This window comes from Cottoperca gobio, chromosome 22, assembly GCF_900634415.1.
Source record: "Cottoperca gobio chromosome 22, fCotGob3.1, whole genome shotgun sequence".
NCBI lineage: Eukaryota > Metazoa > Chordata > Actinopteri > Perciformes > Bovichtidae > Cottoperca > Cottoperca gobio.
The window spans coordinates 12,140,459-12,155,991 of record NC_041376.1 but is presented as its reverse complement, the minus strand read 5'-3'; the positions used below and the strand labels follow the sequence as shown (position 1 = coordinate 12,155,991).

The 15,533-nt window shown below is 41.6% G+C and overlaps 1 protein-coding gene across 1 annotated transcript in view; it reads left to right on the top strand.

The window, feature by feature from the left end:
• Positions 1 to 15,533, top strand: part of LOC115027778 (ryanodine receptor 3) — a 110,059-nt gene that overhangs the window by 57,670 nt on the left and 36,856 nt on the right. Inside the window, exons 30-42 of the mRNA XM_029461266.1 lie at positions 89 to 288; positions 819 to 885; positions 965 to 1,125; positions 1,228 to 1,393; positions 2,646 to 2,732; positions 3,219 to 3,445; positions 4,292 to 5,093; positions 5,470 to 5,670; positions 7,344 to 7,446; positions 8,110 to 8,241; positions 13,768 to 14,041; positions 14,219 to 14,333; positions 14,861 to 14,993. Coding sequence (XP_029317126.1) covers positions 89 to 288; positions 819 to 885; positions 965 to 1,125; positions 1,228 to 1,393; positions 2,646 to 2,732; positions 3,219 to 3,445; positions 4,292 to 5,093; positions 5,470 to 5,670; positions 7,344 to 7,446; positions 8,110 to 8,241; positions 13,768 to 14,041; positions 14,219 to 14,333; positions 14,861 to 14,993 — 2,668 coding nt within the window. The remainder of the gene's footprint in view (positions 1 to 88; positions 289 to 818; positions 886 to 964; positions 1,126 to 1,227; positions 1,394 to 2,645; positions 2,733 to 3,218; positions 3,446 to 4,291; positions 5,094 to 5,469; positions 5,671 to 7,343; positions 7,447 to 8,109; positions 8,242 to 13,767; positions 14,042 to 14,218; positions 14,334 to 14,860; positions 14,994 to 15,533) is intronic.

Below are 15,533 nucleotides of genomic sequence, written 5' to 3'. Positions count from 1 at the left end.
AAATTATTATTCCCCAATTATTATTGTGTTTTCTTGTCCAAACTTTTATGTTTTTAAATGTCAGTGTAAGAATTCTAATTGTTTGCAGGTGACCAGGATTGACGGCACCGTCGACAGCCCGCCGTGTCTCAAAGTCACCCACAAGACTTTTGGCACCCAGAACAGCAACGCAGATACGGTGTTTTGTCGCCTCAGCATGCCTGTAGAGTTCCACTCCATCTTCAAATGCAGTCCTGTTGTAGACATGAACGGAATCCAAGAGGACGATACTCTTAAAGTCAAACACAGGTACTCAAAAAAACACCATGACTTTACGCCACACTGCAAGCAACCCACTGTAACGCTTCAGACCCACCACGGTTATCTGCTGATCCACTTTTAAGATTACTGACAATAAAGTGGATCGTTCAAGTTCAGTGTCAGTTAGTGTGCAAATGTTTGAAGAAATGAGGATTCCTTTAAAGATGTTTAGTTCATCAGATGTCTTATAATTATTGTTTAACTATTAAATTACTTGCCAACTACTTTGATAATCAATTGAGTTTGAGTAATTCTTTAAGAAATTCTCTGTGGATTTTTTCTGGTTTCTTTAACATTTTACTGAAAGTCTTTGAGTTGTGGACAAACAAGACATTTGAGGACGTCATCTTGGGCTTTGGGAAACACTGATCGACATTTCTCCTCATGTTCTGACACTTTAAAGACCAAACAACTATACTCAACAGATTAATTTGATCATTACTTATCCAATCAGAACTGAAGACTAACATATCCGTCAGCTGGTTTGTTAAACACCTGTTGAATGTGCTTTCTGACAGATATCCTTTGAGGTCTGTGAGGCACAGCGATGAAAGCAGACGAGTGGACTACAGCATCATCACGACGGTATTGAATCACCTTTTTGTTGTTACTTCTATTTGTTTGCACCCACACCGTCGGCTGACTCTTGCATGTGTCATTACAGTACTACCACTCGGTAAGGGTCTTCGCTGGTCAGGACCCTGCCAGTGTGTGGGTTGGATGGGTTACTCCCGACTACCATTACTATAGCAACAACTTCAACCTCAGTAAAAACCGATCGGTCACTGTAACCCTGGGTGACGAGCGAGGACGAGTCCATGAGAGGTGAGAGCGTTGTTTTCTTCTAGTTCTTCACTGTAAACTGATTCCTCTTTTCACTCAAAGTGTACGTCAAGATCAGATGAATGACATTTCACGCCCTGATAGTGTGAAGAGGAGTAACTGCTACATCGTGTGGTGTGGGGATGTGACCAGCGCTGCTCACGCCTCCACTCGCAGCAACGTGGACCTGGAGATCGGCTGTCTCATAGACCTGGCCACCGGCCTGGTGACATTCACTGTCAACGGCAAAGAGATAACCACATCCTACCAGGTAGGTGGAAGAAGTATTCACATATTGTACTTAATTAAAGATTGCAACACTACAGTGTGGAAATACTCTGTTACAAGTAAAAGTCCTGCAATCAAACTCTTATTTTAGTTAAAGTACAGCAGTATTAGCCCCACAACGAGGAAATGTACATTGTTACAGCAAAGACAAGAAAGTAAAGTAAATAATATAAGTACACATGTATGTTAAAATAAGTAGCAGCATTAAAAGGTAGTGAATATACAAAATGTACAATAATAAATAATATGATAAGGCAGTGATAATTGCACAATGGTGATGACATAGTCTGTTCAGCATCCAAGTACCAAAAATAAAAGTGCTCCTATCAGAGTAATACAGATCATATTATTGGATTATAATTATTGATGCGTTAATGTGTAAAGGTGGGGCCAATTTTAATGACTTTTTACACTGCTGGGCAGCCTAAACTATAATAATATATCTAAATATAAATAAATGTTTAATTTAATATAAAGGTATTAGTTGATTCCATTTTGTATTAATAATCTAAATCTCCAAAGTAACTTAAGTTATCAAATAATTGTAGTGGAGTGAAAGTACAAATGGTACTTAATGAGCAGTGGACAGAGTGGACAGGCAAAATCTCAAGAAGCTTTAAAGTAACCGTACATCTTTGTATTTCTGCAAGTACTTAAAAGGTTTGAAAATATCCCAAAATAAATTCAAGATCTTAAAAATGTGTGTGTATAAAACACAATATGAAAAACTACTAATGTACAACTTATGTATTTAGTACTGAGAGGTCGAATGAAACTAATTACATTTACTCAAATCCAGTACTTAACCCTTTAATGTGTCCATCCACCTGCACGTCACAATCACTCCCTGTCTAACTGTCCATCCTCTTTCTCTCAGTCTTCACATTGACCTTGAGATTAACTCGTCTTCTGTCTTTGCATATTTTCCTAACAGAGCTGTGACGTCTGTATTGTTCACTTTCATACTTAACTAAATCTTTAAGAACCTTTTTTGAAGGGGATAATCTTCTTATGTTCCCCCTCACTGAAACTCTGTGAGGCTTCACTCGGCGCTGAGTCATCCTGCCAGCCGACACTCTGGAACGATCATGCATACACATACTAATTAGCAGAGTTTCATGACGCATCATTAAGCTGCTTTCTACGAGCCATGCTCTCTTGCTGCTTCTCCAGCTTTTGATGTGTACTTCCTGTTTGGACCTATTATGAACTTGCCGCTCTTTTCTCTGCTCCAGGTGGAACCAAACACCAAGCTTTTCCCCGCTGTGTTTGTGCGACCCACCAGCCCTAACCTCTTCCAGTTCGAGCTGTCTAAGATAAAGGTGGAGTCCCCTAATTGTTATAATGTTGTATGCTGTCTGCAAGACAATAACAATGTACAAAAAAACAAAACAAAATGCAGTATTTTACCTGTGTTGAGGGATAGAGCCCCCACACAGGATCATGCAGCTACTAACCCTCCAGCTAGGTCCACAAGGCTAATATTTTAGCATGTTTATGTCTGCACCAAAGATACTGAGAGCTTTACCAACAGGATGGGTTCTTGCGTCAGCTGTCAGGAGAAGAAAATCAGATTGTGTGACTAAGCATTAGACAAGAAAGGTACCACTGACACATTAAACATGACAAATAACTCACAGACAGATTGTGACTCCTTCTTCAGAAAAATGTCAGAGCAGGAAGTAGAGTGTCATTTTTAAACTGTAACAAAAAGTGATGGTGGCGAATGATCGTACAAAGCCTTTTTGGCATTGAAACATTTGAATCTTCCTTTAATAACTCCCTCCATGTTTGTTTGCTCTCCCCAGAATGCCATGCCTCTATCATCCGCCATCTTTAAGAGTGAACATAAGAACCCGGTGCCCCAGTGTCCACCCCGTCTAGACGTCCAGACCATCAACGCCGTGCTGTGGAGCCGCATGCCCAACACCTTCCTCAAGGTGGAAACGGCCCGGGTCAATGAGAGACATGGCTGGGTGGTCCAGTGTGTGGAGCCCCTGCAGATGTTGGCTGTTCATATACCTGAGGAGAACAGGTAAAACCCACTCACGCAGGTTTCACCAAGATTCTGACATTCACCAATGTTTTCTTATTTGGGGATTTGGTCTTCAGTAAGAACAGAATCTGAATCTGAAAATAATTGGTTATTGAATTTCTCTACAATTCCACAGGTGAGTAATATTATAGACTTTAAATTACCAGAATATTTATAGCATTTAAAATATTTTTAAGAATTATGTTCAGCATTTTACAAAGCATTATGGTCTTTCAAAAATAAATAAACACTGCACTAACACTTCATTTCACATCAATTATGCTAATTGGGAACCATGCCATCCAATAGTTAGTGATTGGTGATTGATTATGCTATTCATAGGCCTACTGACGCTACTTAATGTCACATCTCGTTTGGCGTTCACTTCCTGCTGAAGTACTTCAGAACTATTGAAGTTTGCACACGGCCCTGCAGTGTTATGTCCATTTTATGGGGATTGGCAGTGCATTTTCCTGCTAATTAGGATCAAGTGGAATTAACTTTCAATTTACGAGGACAATGGGATTAATCATTATAAAAACACAGTTATTAACAATTCAGCGGTTTGAGAACATGTCATGAATCTTCTTCTTAAAAACCTTTCTCTAGAACACATTCTTTAAAGCGTAGGAAGTTATTTATGAATGTGGCCTAAAATCCTTGAGGTCATTGTGTTATAGAAAAACAGCTCCATAGTACTACGAGAGGTCAAAAACTCCACAGGGTACCTGTAACAAGCCTTGTTTTACTATCATGTGTGGTAAATAACACCTGTCTGGCCTCTAAATAGACTGAATGAGAACATCAGAATGTATTTTGCTAATCCTCTCTTGCTTTATCTTAAAGGTGTGTCGACATCATGGAGCTGTCTGAGCAGGAGGACATGAGGAGGTTCCACTACCACACCTTAAAGCTCTACTGTGCCCTCTGCGCACTTGGGAACACCCGTGTGGCCCACGCCCTCTGCAGCCACCTGGACCAATCACAGCTCTTATACACCATCGACAATCAGTACCTGTCAGGCATGTTACGAGAGGGCTTCTACAACGTCCTGATCAGCACCCACCTGGAGACGGCGAAAGAGGCACGACTCATGATGAAAGACGAGTTCATCATCCCCGTCACGGCAGAAACGCGCTCCATCCGCCTCTTCTCCAATGCTTCTAAAAAGCACCTTCCGCCAGGGGTGGGGCTTAGTACTTCGCTCAAACCCCGCCTCAACTTTGCTCCGCCGTGTTTCATCAGCACCAAACGGGAGCAACATCTCTTTAGTCCCCAAATCCCCCTGGACGCATTGAAGGAGAAATCAATTTTAATGTTGACGGAGGCCGTTCAGGGTGGCGGACACCATATACGAGATCCCGTCGGAGGAGGCGTGGAGTACCAGTTTGTGCCAATTTTAAAGCTCATCAGCACCCTGCTGACTATGGGTGTACTAGGTAGCGAGGACGTGCACAAGATCTTGCTGCTCATTGACCCTAATGTTTTTAGAGAGACCCGCGATGAGGGTCCTTCCACAGACAAAGAAGGACTTACGGGGACGGAGGAGAAGGCAGTGGAGGCTGGAGAAGAGGAGGCCGCCAAAGAGGCCAAACAGCCAATGAAGGGACTGCTGGAGAAGAGGCTGCCTGAGCCCGTCAAACGACAGGTGATATGAGCACATATTACATCATCTTATACGTGTACACTAAAGGTGGATCATCAAAACATGTAAAATCAATGAACGTCTTCATCTACAAGCGCCAATTCACTCCTTAAGACTGACGCAGCTGTGCTCTCCATCCAATGCTCAGTAACTGCACCACTGTAATAGACCCATTCAGAAGTCAGTCATATATGAAATTACTTTGTCTCGTATTGAACAAATGATCTCTTAAACGTCTCTTTATAAGTGGGATGATGTAACGCCATATGGCTGTTTGTATGTATTCATATCAGACTTGCTCGTAACAGCTGCATCTTGGTGCGCAACAGTGATGCAACGGTATTTGTTGTCCGTCTCCTCCCCTTGTCTGTTCCCCCAGATGTGTGAGCTGCTTCACTATTTCTGCGACTGCGAGCTGAAGCACCGCATCGAGGCCATCGTGTCTTTCTCCGACAGCTTCGTATCCAAGCTGCAGTACAACCAGAAGTTCCGCTACAACGAGCTGATGCTTGCCCTCAACATGTCTGCTGCCGTTACCGCAAAGAAGACCAAAGAGTTTAGATCGCCCCCTCAAGAACAGGTGAACTGAGGCCATATAACGACGGTGTACAAACCAGCTCAGGGTGCAGTTTTAGCTCAACACTTCACTGTGTGTTGTCCAACAAAATTGATTCACCAGTTCCCAGTATCCAAGCTGTTGTTTTTTTCTGTTCCTTTTTTCCATGTGAAGCACTTTGAGCTTCACATCTGTATAAAAGGTGCTATATAAATACATCAATTAAGTTGAGTTAAGTTACGTTTAGGCCAACGGTACTGCAAGATTTGTTTTATTTGTTTTTACTGTAAATGTACCACTTCAAAAACCAAACAACTTTTACATTAAATACGTTTTTATGTTATATTTTATATAATATATGAAGTATATTATGTTGTTATAGTCAAAGTCAAACATATCAAAATGGAAGAAATAAGCAATAAACATTGAAATCTCTGTATTGGTAATGCAACCTACATGTGTGTTTGTGTGAGTACTTTAAATGACTCACTTAAAATAACTATAAACTTTAGGCTATCTTAACTTTTTAAACAGAGTGAAAAGTGCATTTATTCCATTAGCATACAGGCCCTGCAGACACGCACAGGTGTATTCACTTATCCTGGCTGATTAGACGGCTGCTCAGGTTGAGGGGGGGGGGGGGCAGATCGAACTCCATGCATCAAAAAGAATGATGAAAATAAAAGTGTAATTTGTCCCACGCTGGCAGGAGCAGCAAAGCTAACTGGAGAGTGAGGAAGATGTCAATCAATCACAGTGCTCTCCCACACACTCCTAAGAAGAGCTCTAACCATCATCCGTGGTTAACCACTGATCTATGCTAACAAATGACAAAAGTGAAACAGCCCCTACCCCGCACTGTCATGAAACCCACATCCCATTCACTCTCTTATGTGTAGCAAGATGTACATTTGAAACTAGAAAAAATATATATCAGCTTCTTTGAGGTTAAGTCGCGGCTAGGGGCAATGAGCGGTCTTTTTCACCTACTTACAGTGATGTTGTGACATCTTACGCTGGCAATACACAACTCTGTTTGTGTGATTCTGACAATTCACGTGTCTGCCATATGACCTTATTGATGCTTAAGTGACCTAAAGGTGCAAATAAGCCACAGCTTCAAATTATGCATGAAACTGGATCATTCAGACGGAGCTGTTACGTAACTTCTGTAATTTTCCACATACATGGTTAATTCCTCTCCTTACACTCAGATTCCCTTTTTAGTTTTGTAAAAATTCCCCTCACTTTTGCCTCCAGAGTGAATGAGAGCTGGTCCTCGATCTAAATGATGCAAGCACTCTCTTTGTGTGCGTTGAAGAAAAAGCCTTGAGGGCGAGTTCATCCTTCTTCTCTGTGGTGTCGTTGCTGCAGTGAGCGCGAACACACACACGCACACACACGCACACGCACACACACACACACACACACACACACACACACACACACACACACACACACACACACTATGCCTTTAGGGTCACAGCTGGACATGGACTTCAGCGCTTCACATCTACTTTAATGACTTGTCACAGTGTCTCTGAGTGCAGAGGGAGAATTAGCCACTTAAGCTGTTTATTTCCCAATTATTTTTTTCTGTGAATCCTGCAAAGAGATCCCATCATGTTCAGATTACTTTTAAAACTAAAGTATCAGATTGTTTATGAAGTGTCTGCTTCTACGTTTCAATACTTTAGATCAACATGCTGCTGACCTTCAGTATGGGCGAAGACTGTCCGTGTCCAACAGGCATCCAGGAGGAACTGTATGATTTTCACAACCAGCTGCAGCTCCACTGTGGTGAGATGCAGATCTTGCAAAAAAACCAAACTTTTATGAGCTGCTTTATTGATTATCTTTTTCATGAAACATGCATTAACTTGATACAGTGATATTGCTTCGATTGACTGTAAAATGTATTACAGATATTTTACTAAGGCTGCATGATCTAGCAGCGTGGATGGAGGATGACAAATTGGAAAATGGAAGTGTGGAAAATATAGAAAACATATAGAGTTGTTCTTTTTCAATCTATTGCATGAGCTGCCATTGTGTCAACAACATCAGCTGAATTGTTCCTGTACTATTTCCCAGAAATGCTTTCTTTTTCCCACTCTGCGTCTCTCTCTGTCTCCCGGCACAGGAGTTATAGTTCAGTGCCTCTCTCATTGCTCTGACATCTTGATGTTTTGATAAATAATTGAATTGCCCAACCTCTGTGGTACAACCGACCTAATGGCAGTCTCAGCCGTGCCACATAGCCCCGACCTGCCATGGCCCGCTTCACGCAGACAACATTAAAAATCGATTTGAAATTGCTAAGAAATAGGACATACCGCACACCCAATACTCTGCATTATACACATGACATGTCTGCTAACCTCACGGGAAGCGCAGAGATATTTCTGTTATGTGCTTAGCTCTCCATGTACCGTACATAGCATGTTTGTTTGTGTTGTGCAGGAATCCCTATGGAGGAAGACGAATATGAGCAAGACACATCGATCAAAGGTCGCCTCCTGATGCTGGTGAACAAGATCAAAGGCCAGTCTCACAAAGCAGAGGAGCCCACAGAGAAGGAGCAAGCGGCACCATGTGAGGAAGTCACTGTTTTTTATTACTTTGTGATATTAGCTGATGCTGTAGTGCACCTGCTGCGTCATAACACACTCTTCTTATTGGCTGGAGGATGTGGATGAAAGGTTTTTCATGCACACGTTGGCTCACAGTTAATTGCTGATCTCAATTCATATTCAAGAAAGCGCTGGTCCAATCTGAGCCTTGTAACCATAGCAACATACTGAAGCAATAGCAAGATCAGAAGCAGTTAAAGGGATAGTACGGGTTGTTGAAGTACTAAAAAATACTGTTTTTGTCAATAGAGTCTGGTGGCTTTGAAGGAGCAAATATAGCAGCTTCAGTTGTTTGACGGCAAAAGTAAAGCTGTGATTTCTTTTTAAATACAGTGTAGACTTAAATTTATTACATTCTTTTTAGGGGGGCCTTTCTTTTAGGTGGCTAAAATACGTTTTACAGCTACCCCCGTCCACAGCAATACAATGCTTAGCTAGCCATCTACTGTAGTAACACACTGACTAAGGATAAGTCCCTCATACAACCAGCACACCAAACTATCTCTTTAATGCTTTGGAAAATAATTCCTTTCCAAGTCCAAATGGCCAAAACCTGCCAAGAAAAGAGAGTCCTTGACATTGCACATGTTCTGTTTCTATACTGCTTGTGCCACATTTGTTACTTTCCTGTAAAACAAGCTCTCCCACACTCGTGATCCATTTACTGCACCCCACTCTGCTTGTTTATGGTCTCTTTCGCTTCTTTTTGTACAAGCTCTCGGTTTGTTTTCCTCGCTTAGAGGGAGGCGAGAATTTAAAGCAGGAGCTCTGTATTGCAGCTCTAGCACCCTCATTCTTGCCTCTATCTGTCTGCCAGTGTCATGTGGACTGAGTCACCGGGTGGCAGTCATTTCCATTTCAATTTATTTTCAATTTCATTATGGTAATATGAAGCTGGGTGGAGAAGAGGCTACAGACTGAAGAGCGTCTTCCGTCAGCCGATCAGACGGGAGAGGAGTGATGAGAGGAAAAAAACGTTGGTGATAAAACCAAATCCTTCACCTGATTAAACCCATAGACACATACGTACAAATGCACAATCATAAGCACACACACGGGAACAAAAAACATTTCAATAACCGGGCCGCCACAACAGAATAAATGCAATACAAGTTGTATCCAATTTTCTATCTCAAGTACCGCCAATCAACTGTTTGATTGCAAATTATTACGTAACCGGTTGAAAAATGCATTTTACTTTGTTCTGTTGACCGACAATATAGACCGCAATGTGTTGTTAGAAACTGCTTCTCACTGTTTGAGTTTATTTTATTAGTGTATGTCTCCATTTATGGCAGCAATTCTTCTCTTATATATTTATATATATATATATATATATATATATATATGACCTTTCTTGATCATTTCTGGCCATAAAACAAGACATGTGTGTCTGATTTTAATTGCCTAGAAAGAGTAAACAATATGAAACAGGGTATTTTGTCACTTCTGAAGACCCCTCTGAGAATCTGGCTAGCACCATACCGTCCCTGTCTATTCTTGAAACTGATGCCGGCAACAAGAAGTGCCCAAGTTGGAATGAAATAGCTATGTGATGCTGAAAGGCAATCTCTCCACTGGGATTTGGTGTGACCCTGACATGGAGCATATAAGACCCCCGCGCTGATCTCCAAGGAGCAAGGCTGGATGAAAATAGAGGAGTGTGTATTTTTCCTTAAAAGAGTGCTTTGGGTGGTGGTGGTCTCTGCAGGCTGCTGTGTGCGGGCTGATTGATAAGAAGGCTGGTTTGTGTTGACAGCTGCGGTTCAGGAGCATCACATCTACTTCTGTAACAGCTGGAGGCGTCAGAAAGTGAATGAAGGGAGTGGAATAATTTAGAGCGGGCAAATTCTGTTATCTGCTAAAACTATTTCTTCTTTGTATCATTTTGCGATTATATATTGAGTACTAAGTGTTAAAGCTTGAATTGGAAGCTATATTTGTTTGTCTTTTTTCCTTTCAGTTGCTTTAGTAGATTAAGACATAGCCGATTAAGACAGTGTCTGTTTTTTTTTATTCATATTCATAAGAGCACCCAAAAACAAGATGTAGAATAAGAATCTTCAGCCAAACAAGAGCATAGCCTTTCTATGTTACCAGGATCCTATGTTGCCCAGCTTAATGTCCTCTTAATATGACATTAACAAGAGCTTTCATAGGGTTTTATGTTCTCAATTTAATTAAAATTTCCCTGGGTCAATTTGTTGAAATCACCCACCTAGAGTTTACAGCTTAGCCTACTCATATACTTCCTGAAAATAAAAAAATCAGCAGGCAAGATAGTTTCTATATGACAGTGGCAGAATGGATTATAAACCATTCAAACTGCATTTGAAGCGCCCAGCTCCCTTCATTCGTTTGCAATTTAAACAGCTGAAGATAGCTGTTACCAATCTCTTACAATGTTATTATCAAGATCATAGGACACTGTGAACTTAGGGCTGACCTGCTCTGAGAGGTTGCACACAGAGCTCAATGCTAACCACAGTATGCTAACATGCTCAGGTTTACAATGCTAACATGCTTAGCAGGTAATGTAATGTAATGTTTACCATCTTTATTTCCCATGTTACCATGCTAACAAATGCTAGTGAGCGCAGTAACAGTAGGCTACAGCTGAGGATGATGGGAATGGGTATTTTATTTGTAGATACAGTAGGCTATGTGTGAAGTGCATGTGCCATGTGTATATTTTGAAATGTAAGAAGAGGGTTTTCCTGGAGGCAGGAGAATGGCCAGAGTGAAGATGACATGATATATTCTGTACTGCTCCAGCTATAATTTCTCCTCCTTGCACAGTGACACCCTGAAGACACAAAAGGCGCCGTCGTCTTCGCCATTATTTCATAGGGATGAAGTAAAAGGAGCGCAGTAGTCGTTTTCCTCTTTTGACGAATGGCTTATCCACCAGAAACATTTAATGCTCAGACATGATGACTTGCCTCGAAGAAATGTGTGTTGTGAGAGCATAGGGAGTGTGTGTGAACTCTCGCACCATAGAAAACAACGCTGTCTTCCATCAATGTAACACAAGTCAGATTTGTTAGTTGGGGTTTAGGGAGTTGAAAGTGCTGTAGAGGGGTGCATTCAAGAGCAAAACAGACCGAGAGGGAACGAGGTGTTGTGAAGCATTTTTGGCTGAGAGGAAGAAATGTCTCTTCTCATTTTGGAGCAGACCGGCCCTTTCTGTGACACACACACCCAACTCGTCAGGATCATTCACCGCTGACTGTGACATTGTCACGAACCACGGCACGAAAGAACTCAAGATCCAAAATACACGACTCAACAAAGTGTCTGACGTTCAAACAAAAACATATTTTAATCCAAAATGTATCCATTAACAATAACCATACACTTGACTAGTTTAACAAGACGAACTGGCACAAGACAAGGGGAGACAGGACTATTTATACATGAGGTAAGGGGACACAGGTGACAACAGTCAGGGGCGGGGCAGACGATCACAGAAGCGGGAAAACACACAAAGGCAGGAAGTTAAGTGACCTGGAACGAGAGGAAAAGGTGAGTTTCAAAACAAAACAGGAAGTGCACGACGACATTAGACAAGAGTGACGGTAACTTAACATAACATGACCTGAGAGACATTAAACACTGAACATGAACTAAACTATAACATAAATACATGACATAACATTAAATAATCTGACGGGACATGACAGACATTGTGCTGGCTCCCAACCCATCATACAAAACACACACGCACACTTACAGTGATTGACAGCCTTGTGTCAAATAGTCTTTGGAAAACCAACAGATTCAATCAACTGCGCAGATAAAGGGGTCTTAAAAATACAATCATCTAATTGCAATACAGAAATCAATTGTGTATAAATGGCTCCGTCTTTTATGATTCTGAGTTGCTTAATTGATGTCTCTCTCTTCTTTAAGAAGAGTCTCACAAATATATGTGCGCACCCTCGCCCACGCACCCTATTGATCCAGATTTAATGAAGCCTTAAGGGTAACCTACATATGAGCTGTCCAAACAAACGTCTCAGTTTAACCACAGAAGCAGAATATTCTACTATACAGAACTATTAATACCATGTCCACTTCCACTCCCCTTATTCGTTGCATAACGGGGCCGCCTTCCTCTCTGCTCAGCTGGAAATGTGCCTTTTCATGAATGAGCTCGTAAACACAGCTGATTACCTCTCTTTTAGAAGCTGGGGGCTCGTAGGGGTGGCTGATACACGCATGCCGTCCTATTCTCAACTCAAGCCACGCAAAAATACTTTGAAGGCGCTGTCTGTCTATTTTTGTTCTGTTCTCAAGGTCTTATTTGCATCACAGAGCCAGTTTGGGACTGCAGCCTTTGAATTGTGTCTTTAGTGCTCAAGCATGACTTGTGGAGCAGAGGGAGCACCCAGTCAAGTGGAGGCCCTTTTAACATTCGTCTAATAGAGCTTTGTGTGTGTGTCTGTGCCTGTGTGTGTTAACGTCTGTGTGTTTTAGACAGAAGTGCCTTGGTGTGACCTCGGTTAATAGAAGGAAGGTTACAGTATATTTTCCTTTTAAAGCCGTTGATAAGCAGTAAGGATTACCAGACAATGCAGCGAGCACTTCTCTGCTATTTTAAAGGCAAATCTCATTTTACTGTTGAAAATGAGCCTGTATTGTTAAACAAATATTCCCCTTTATAATTAGTAAATCTACAGTCCCCCACACCACACGTTGTCTTAGCATCGTGTAGAAAGATACTATAACATGATTTTAACTATGCAGCATTTAAGCTGCACTAATCCGTATTTCCGTCTTAACAATTGATCGAATGACAAATGAATGAGCTCATTTTTATTGATGAACCCACAGAGAATTATTATCCAGCTCCGCAGTTCCCCTTCAGTCCGTCAGCTCATTGTGTCGGTTTAAAGGGACACTCGATACATATCGGTGCCGATAATGAGACATTTATATTATTATGTATTATTCAAATAATTAAATTATAGCACATAAATGATATCACTATTACTATGATAATACAAAGCCAAATTACTTTCAGCGCAGAATCTACATGCTGAATCTTTGAATATGTTTAAACTGTCACCACAACAACTTCATATTGTCTTTATATGTCATTGTTGTGTTTACAACTTGTTCTGCTGCCACCCAGACAAATGTTGCTGCTTTAACTATGTTAAATAATGTGAAGTGACTGGTCCCTTGAGTCATCTCCATAATATAAATGTTTTTTAACTGCTATTACATTATATAATGTTAAAGGGCAATTCCACTGCTTTTACATGGCATGAGTTGCATATGAAGTGCAAGATTCAGGTTCTTTGGACCAATAATCAGGATATCTCAACCTCTTTTTGATATTTCTTTTCTTTTAAATCTGTCTCTTGCAAGTCCACCAACTTAGTGAAATTTGAAGTTTGTTGTTGTCAGCAAATACGATTATTGTCATACAACCAGTTCATTATTGCCAAAGTCAATCATCTTTACCCTACTTTCTTTCCAGCCAATCTGAAGGAGCTGATCTCTCAGACGATGGTCAGCTGGGCCCAGGAGTGTCACATCCTGGACTCGGAGCTGGTCCGCAAGATGTTCAGCCTGCTGAGGAGGCAGTACGACAGCATCGGGGAGCTGCTCCGGGCCATGAGGAAGACTTACACCATCAGTGCTGCCTCGATCCAGGACACCATCAACCTCCTGGCCGCCCTCGGTCAGATCAGATCTCTGCTGTCTGTTCGTATGGGGAAAGAGGAGGAGAAGCTCATGATTGATGGACTTGCGTAGGTTGTGGTTGCCTCAGAGGAGCCTTACTTGTGTCAAATATGTTATAAGATATATCAATCATAATTCTTCTGGTTTTGCTAGTTTTAGTTTAATGCTAATTTGGCCCACTACTGAAATGCATTTGTGTTTTCAGTGAATGTTAAGTATTCATTATGTCTTTCTTTCCTCTACAGTGACATCATGAACAACAAAGTATTCTACCAGCACCCCAACCTAATGAGAATACTCGGCATGCACGAGACCGTCATGGAGGTCATGGTCAATGTGCTCGGAGGACACAAGTCCCAGGTTGAACAACTTCTCCCTCTATATTTCTCTCTGCCTCCACAGGCTGTTTAAAGAGGCACCCACAGAGTGGCTTGCCAAGAGTGATATTGCTCACTAAGAAAGTTTCTGTGTTAGTCCAGTTTTTGTGAGTTATCATTTGTAACTGTGCATTAATGAAGATGTGGTCCCAGTAGGTGGGCTTTTCTCCTCTTGCTGACAGCATCATTTCGGAGGGCAGAAAGGGCAGAGAGAGGCTGGCAGTGTGTAAAGTTGTCAGGCTTTTTAGATGTTAATTAGGAACGAAGACATGCGGGGGGACAAGCCTAAAGGAAGTCATTACAATAAAATCGGCAGCCCAGAATAAAGCAGCGACAGAGTGACACTTTGTTAGCAATGTTTAAACATGAAGATAATCTATGCACTATAAATACACGAGAGTTGTTTGTGTTCTTGTTCTTTGTAATTTGTCAATTTAGTTGTACTTTTTGCTAAAAATCTAACCAGAGAAGATGTTTGACCCTACTTAGTCTTTATGTGCCATTTCACAGGAAATCGCCTTCCCCAAGATGGTGGCCAGCTGCTGTCGCTTCCTGTGCTACTTCTGCCGGATCAGCCGTCAGAACCAGAAAGCCATGTTCGACCACCTCAGCTACCTGCTGGAGAACAGCAGCGTGGGCCTAGGTGGGTACACCTCTGTTTAGCTGCCTCTCTTACTATTATCCATCATGTTACTCAAGGATTAGTGAAACGACTACACGACTTGATCAGGACTGTACGACATGAGAGGATGTTCTTAAAGAAGATGAACGGTGCAGGCCAAACAAACCTGTAAAACCACCTCTAGGGTGGATGAAAGGCACAATCTTATAACTGCCAGCCCTCTTATTAATACGGGTGATGCATTGTATTCACCCCTTTTGCCATCATGGACTCGTTCTGCGCCTGTGAGCTCACATATATTAACCTCGCACCTTAGAAGGCGTGTGTGTAATTGTGAGTCGGAGCGCTGAGAATCCAGCAGCACAGAGAGCGACTCATCTCCAATTCTGTTAGAAGACGACTCCCTTGGTTGCACCCAGTCATGAACGCATACACACACATACTTCAGATGGCTCATTAAGCAGGTAACAACAAGTTATGTGACAGCAAAAGCAAAATATAAATGAAATCCAAGAATAGAATCTTCAAATTCTAAGCTCAGTATTATAGATGAGAGGTTTC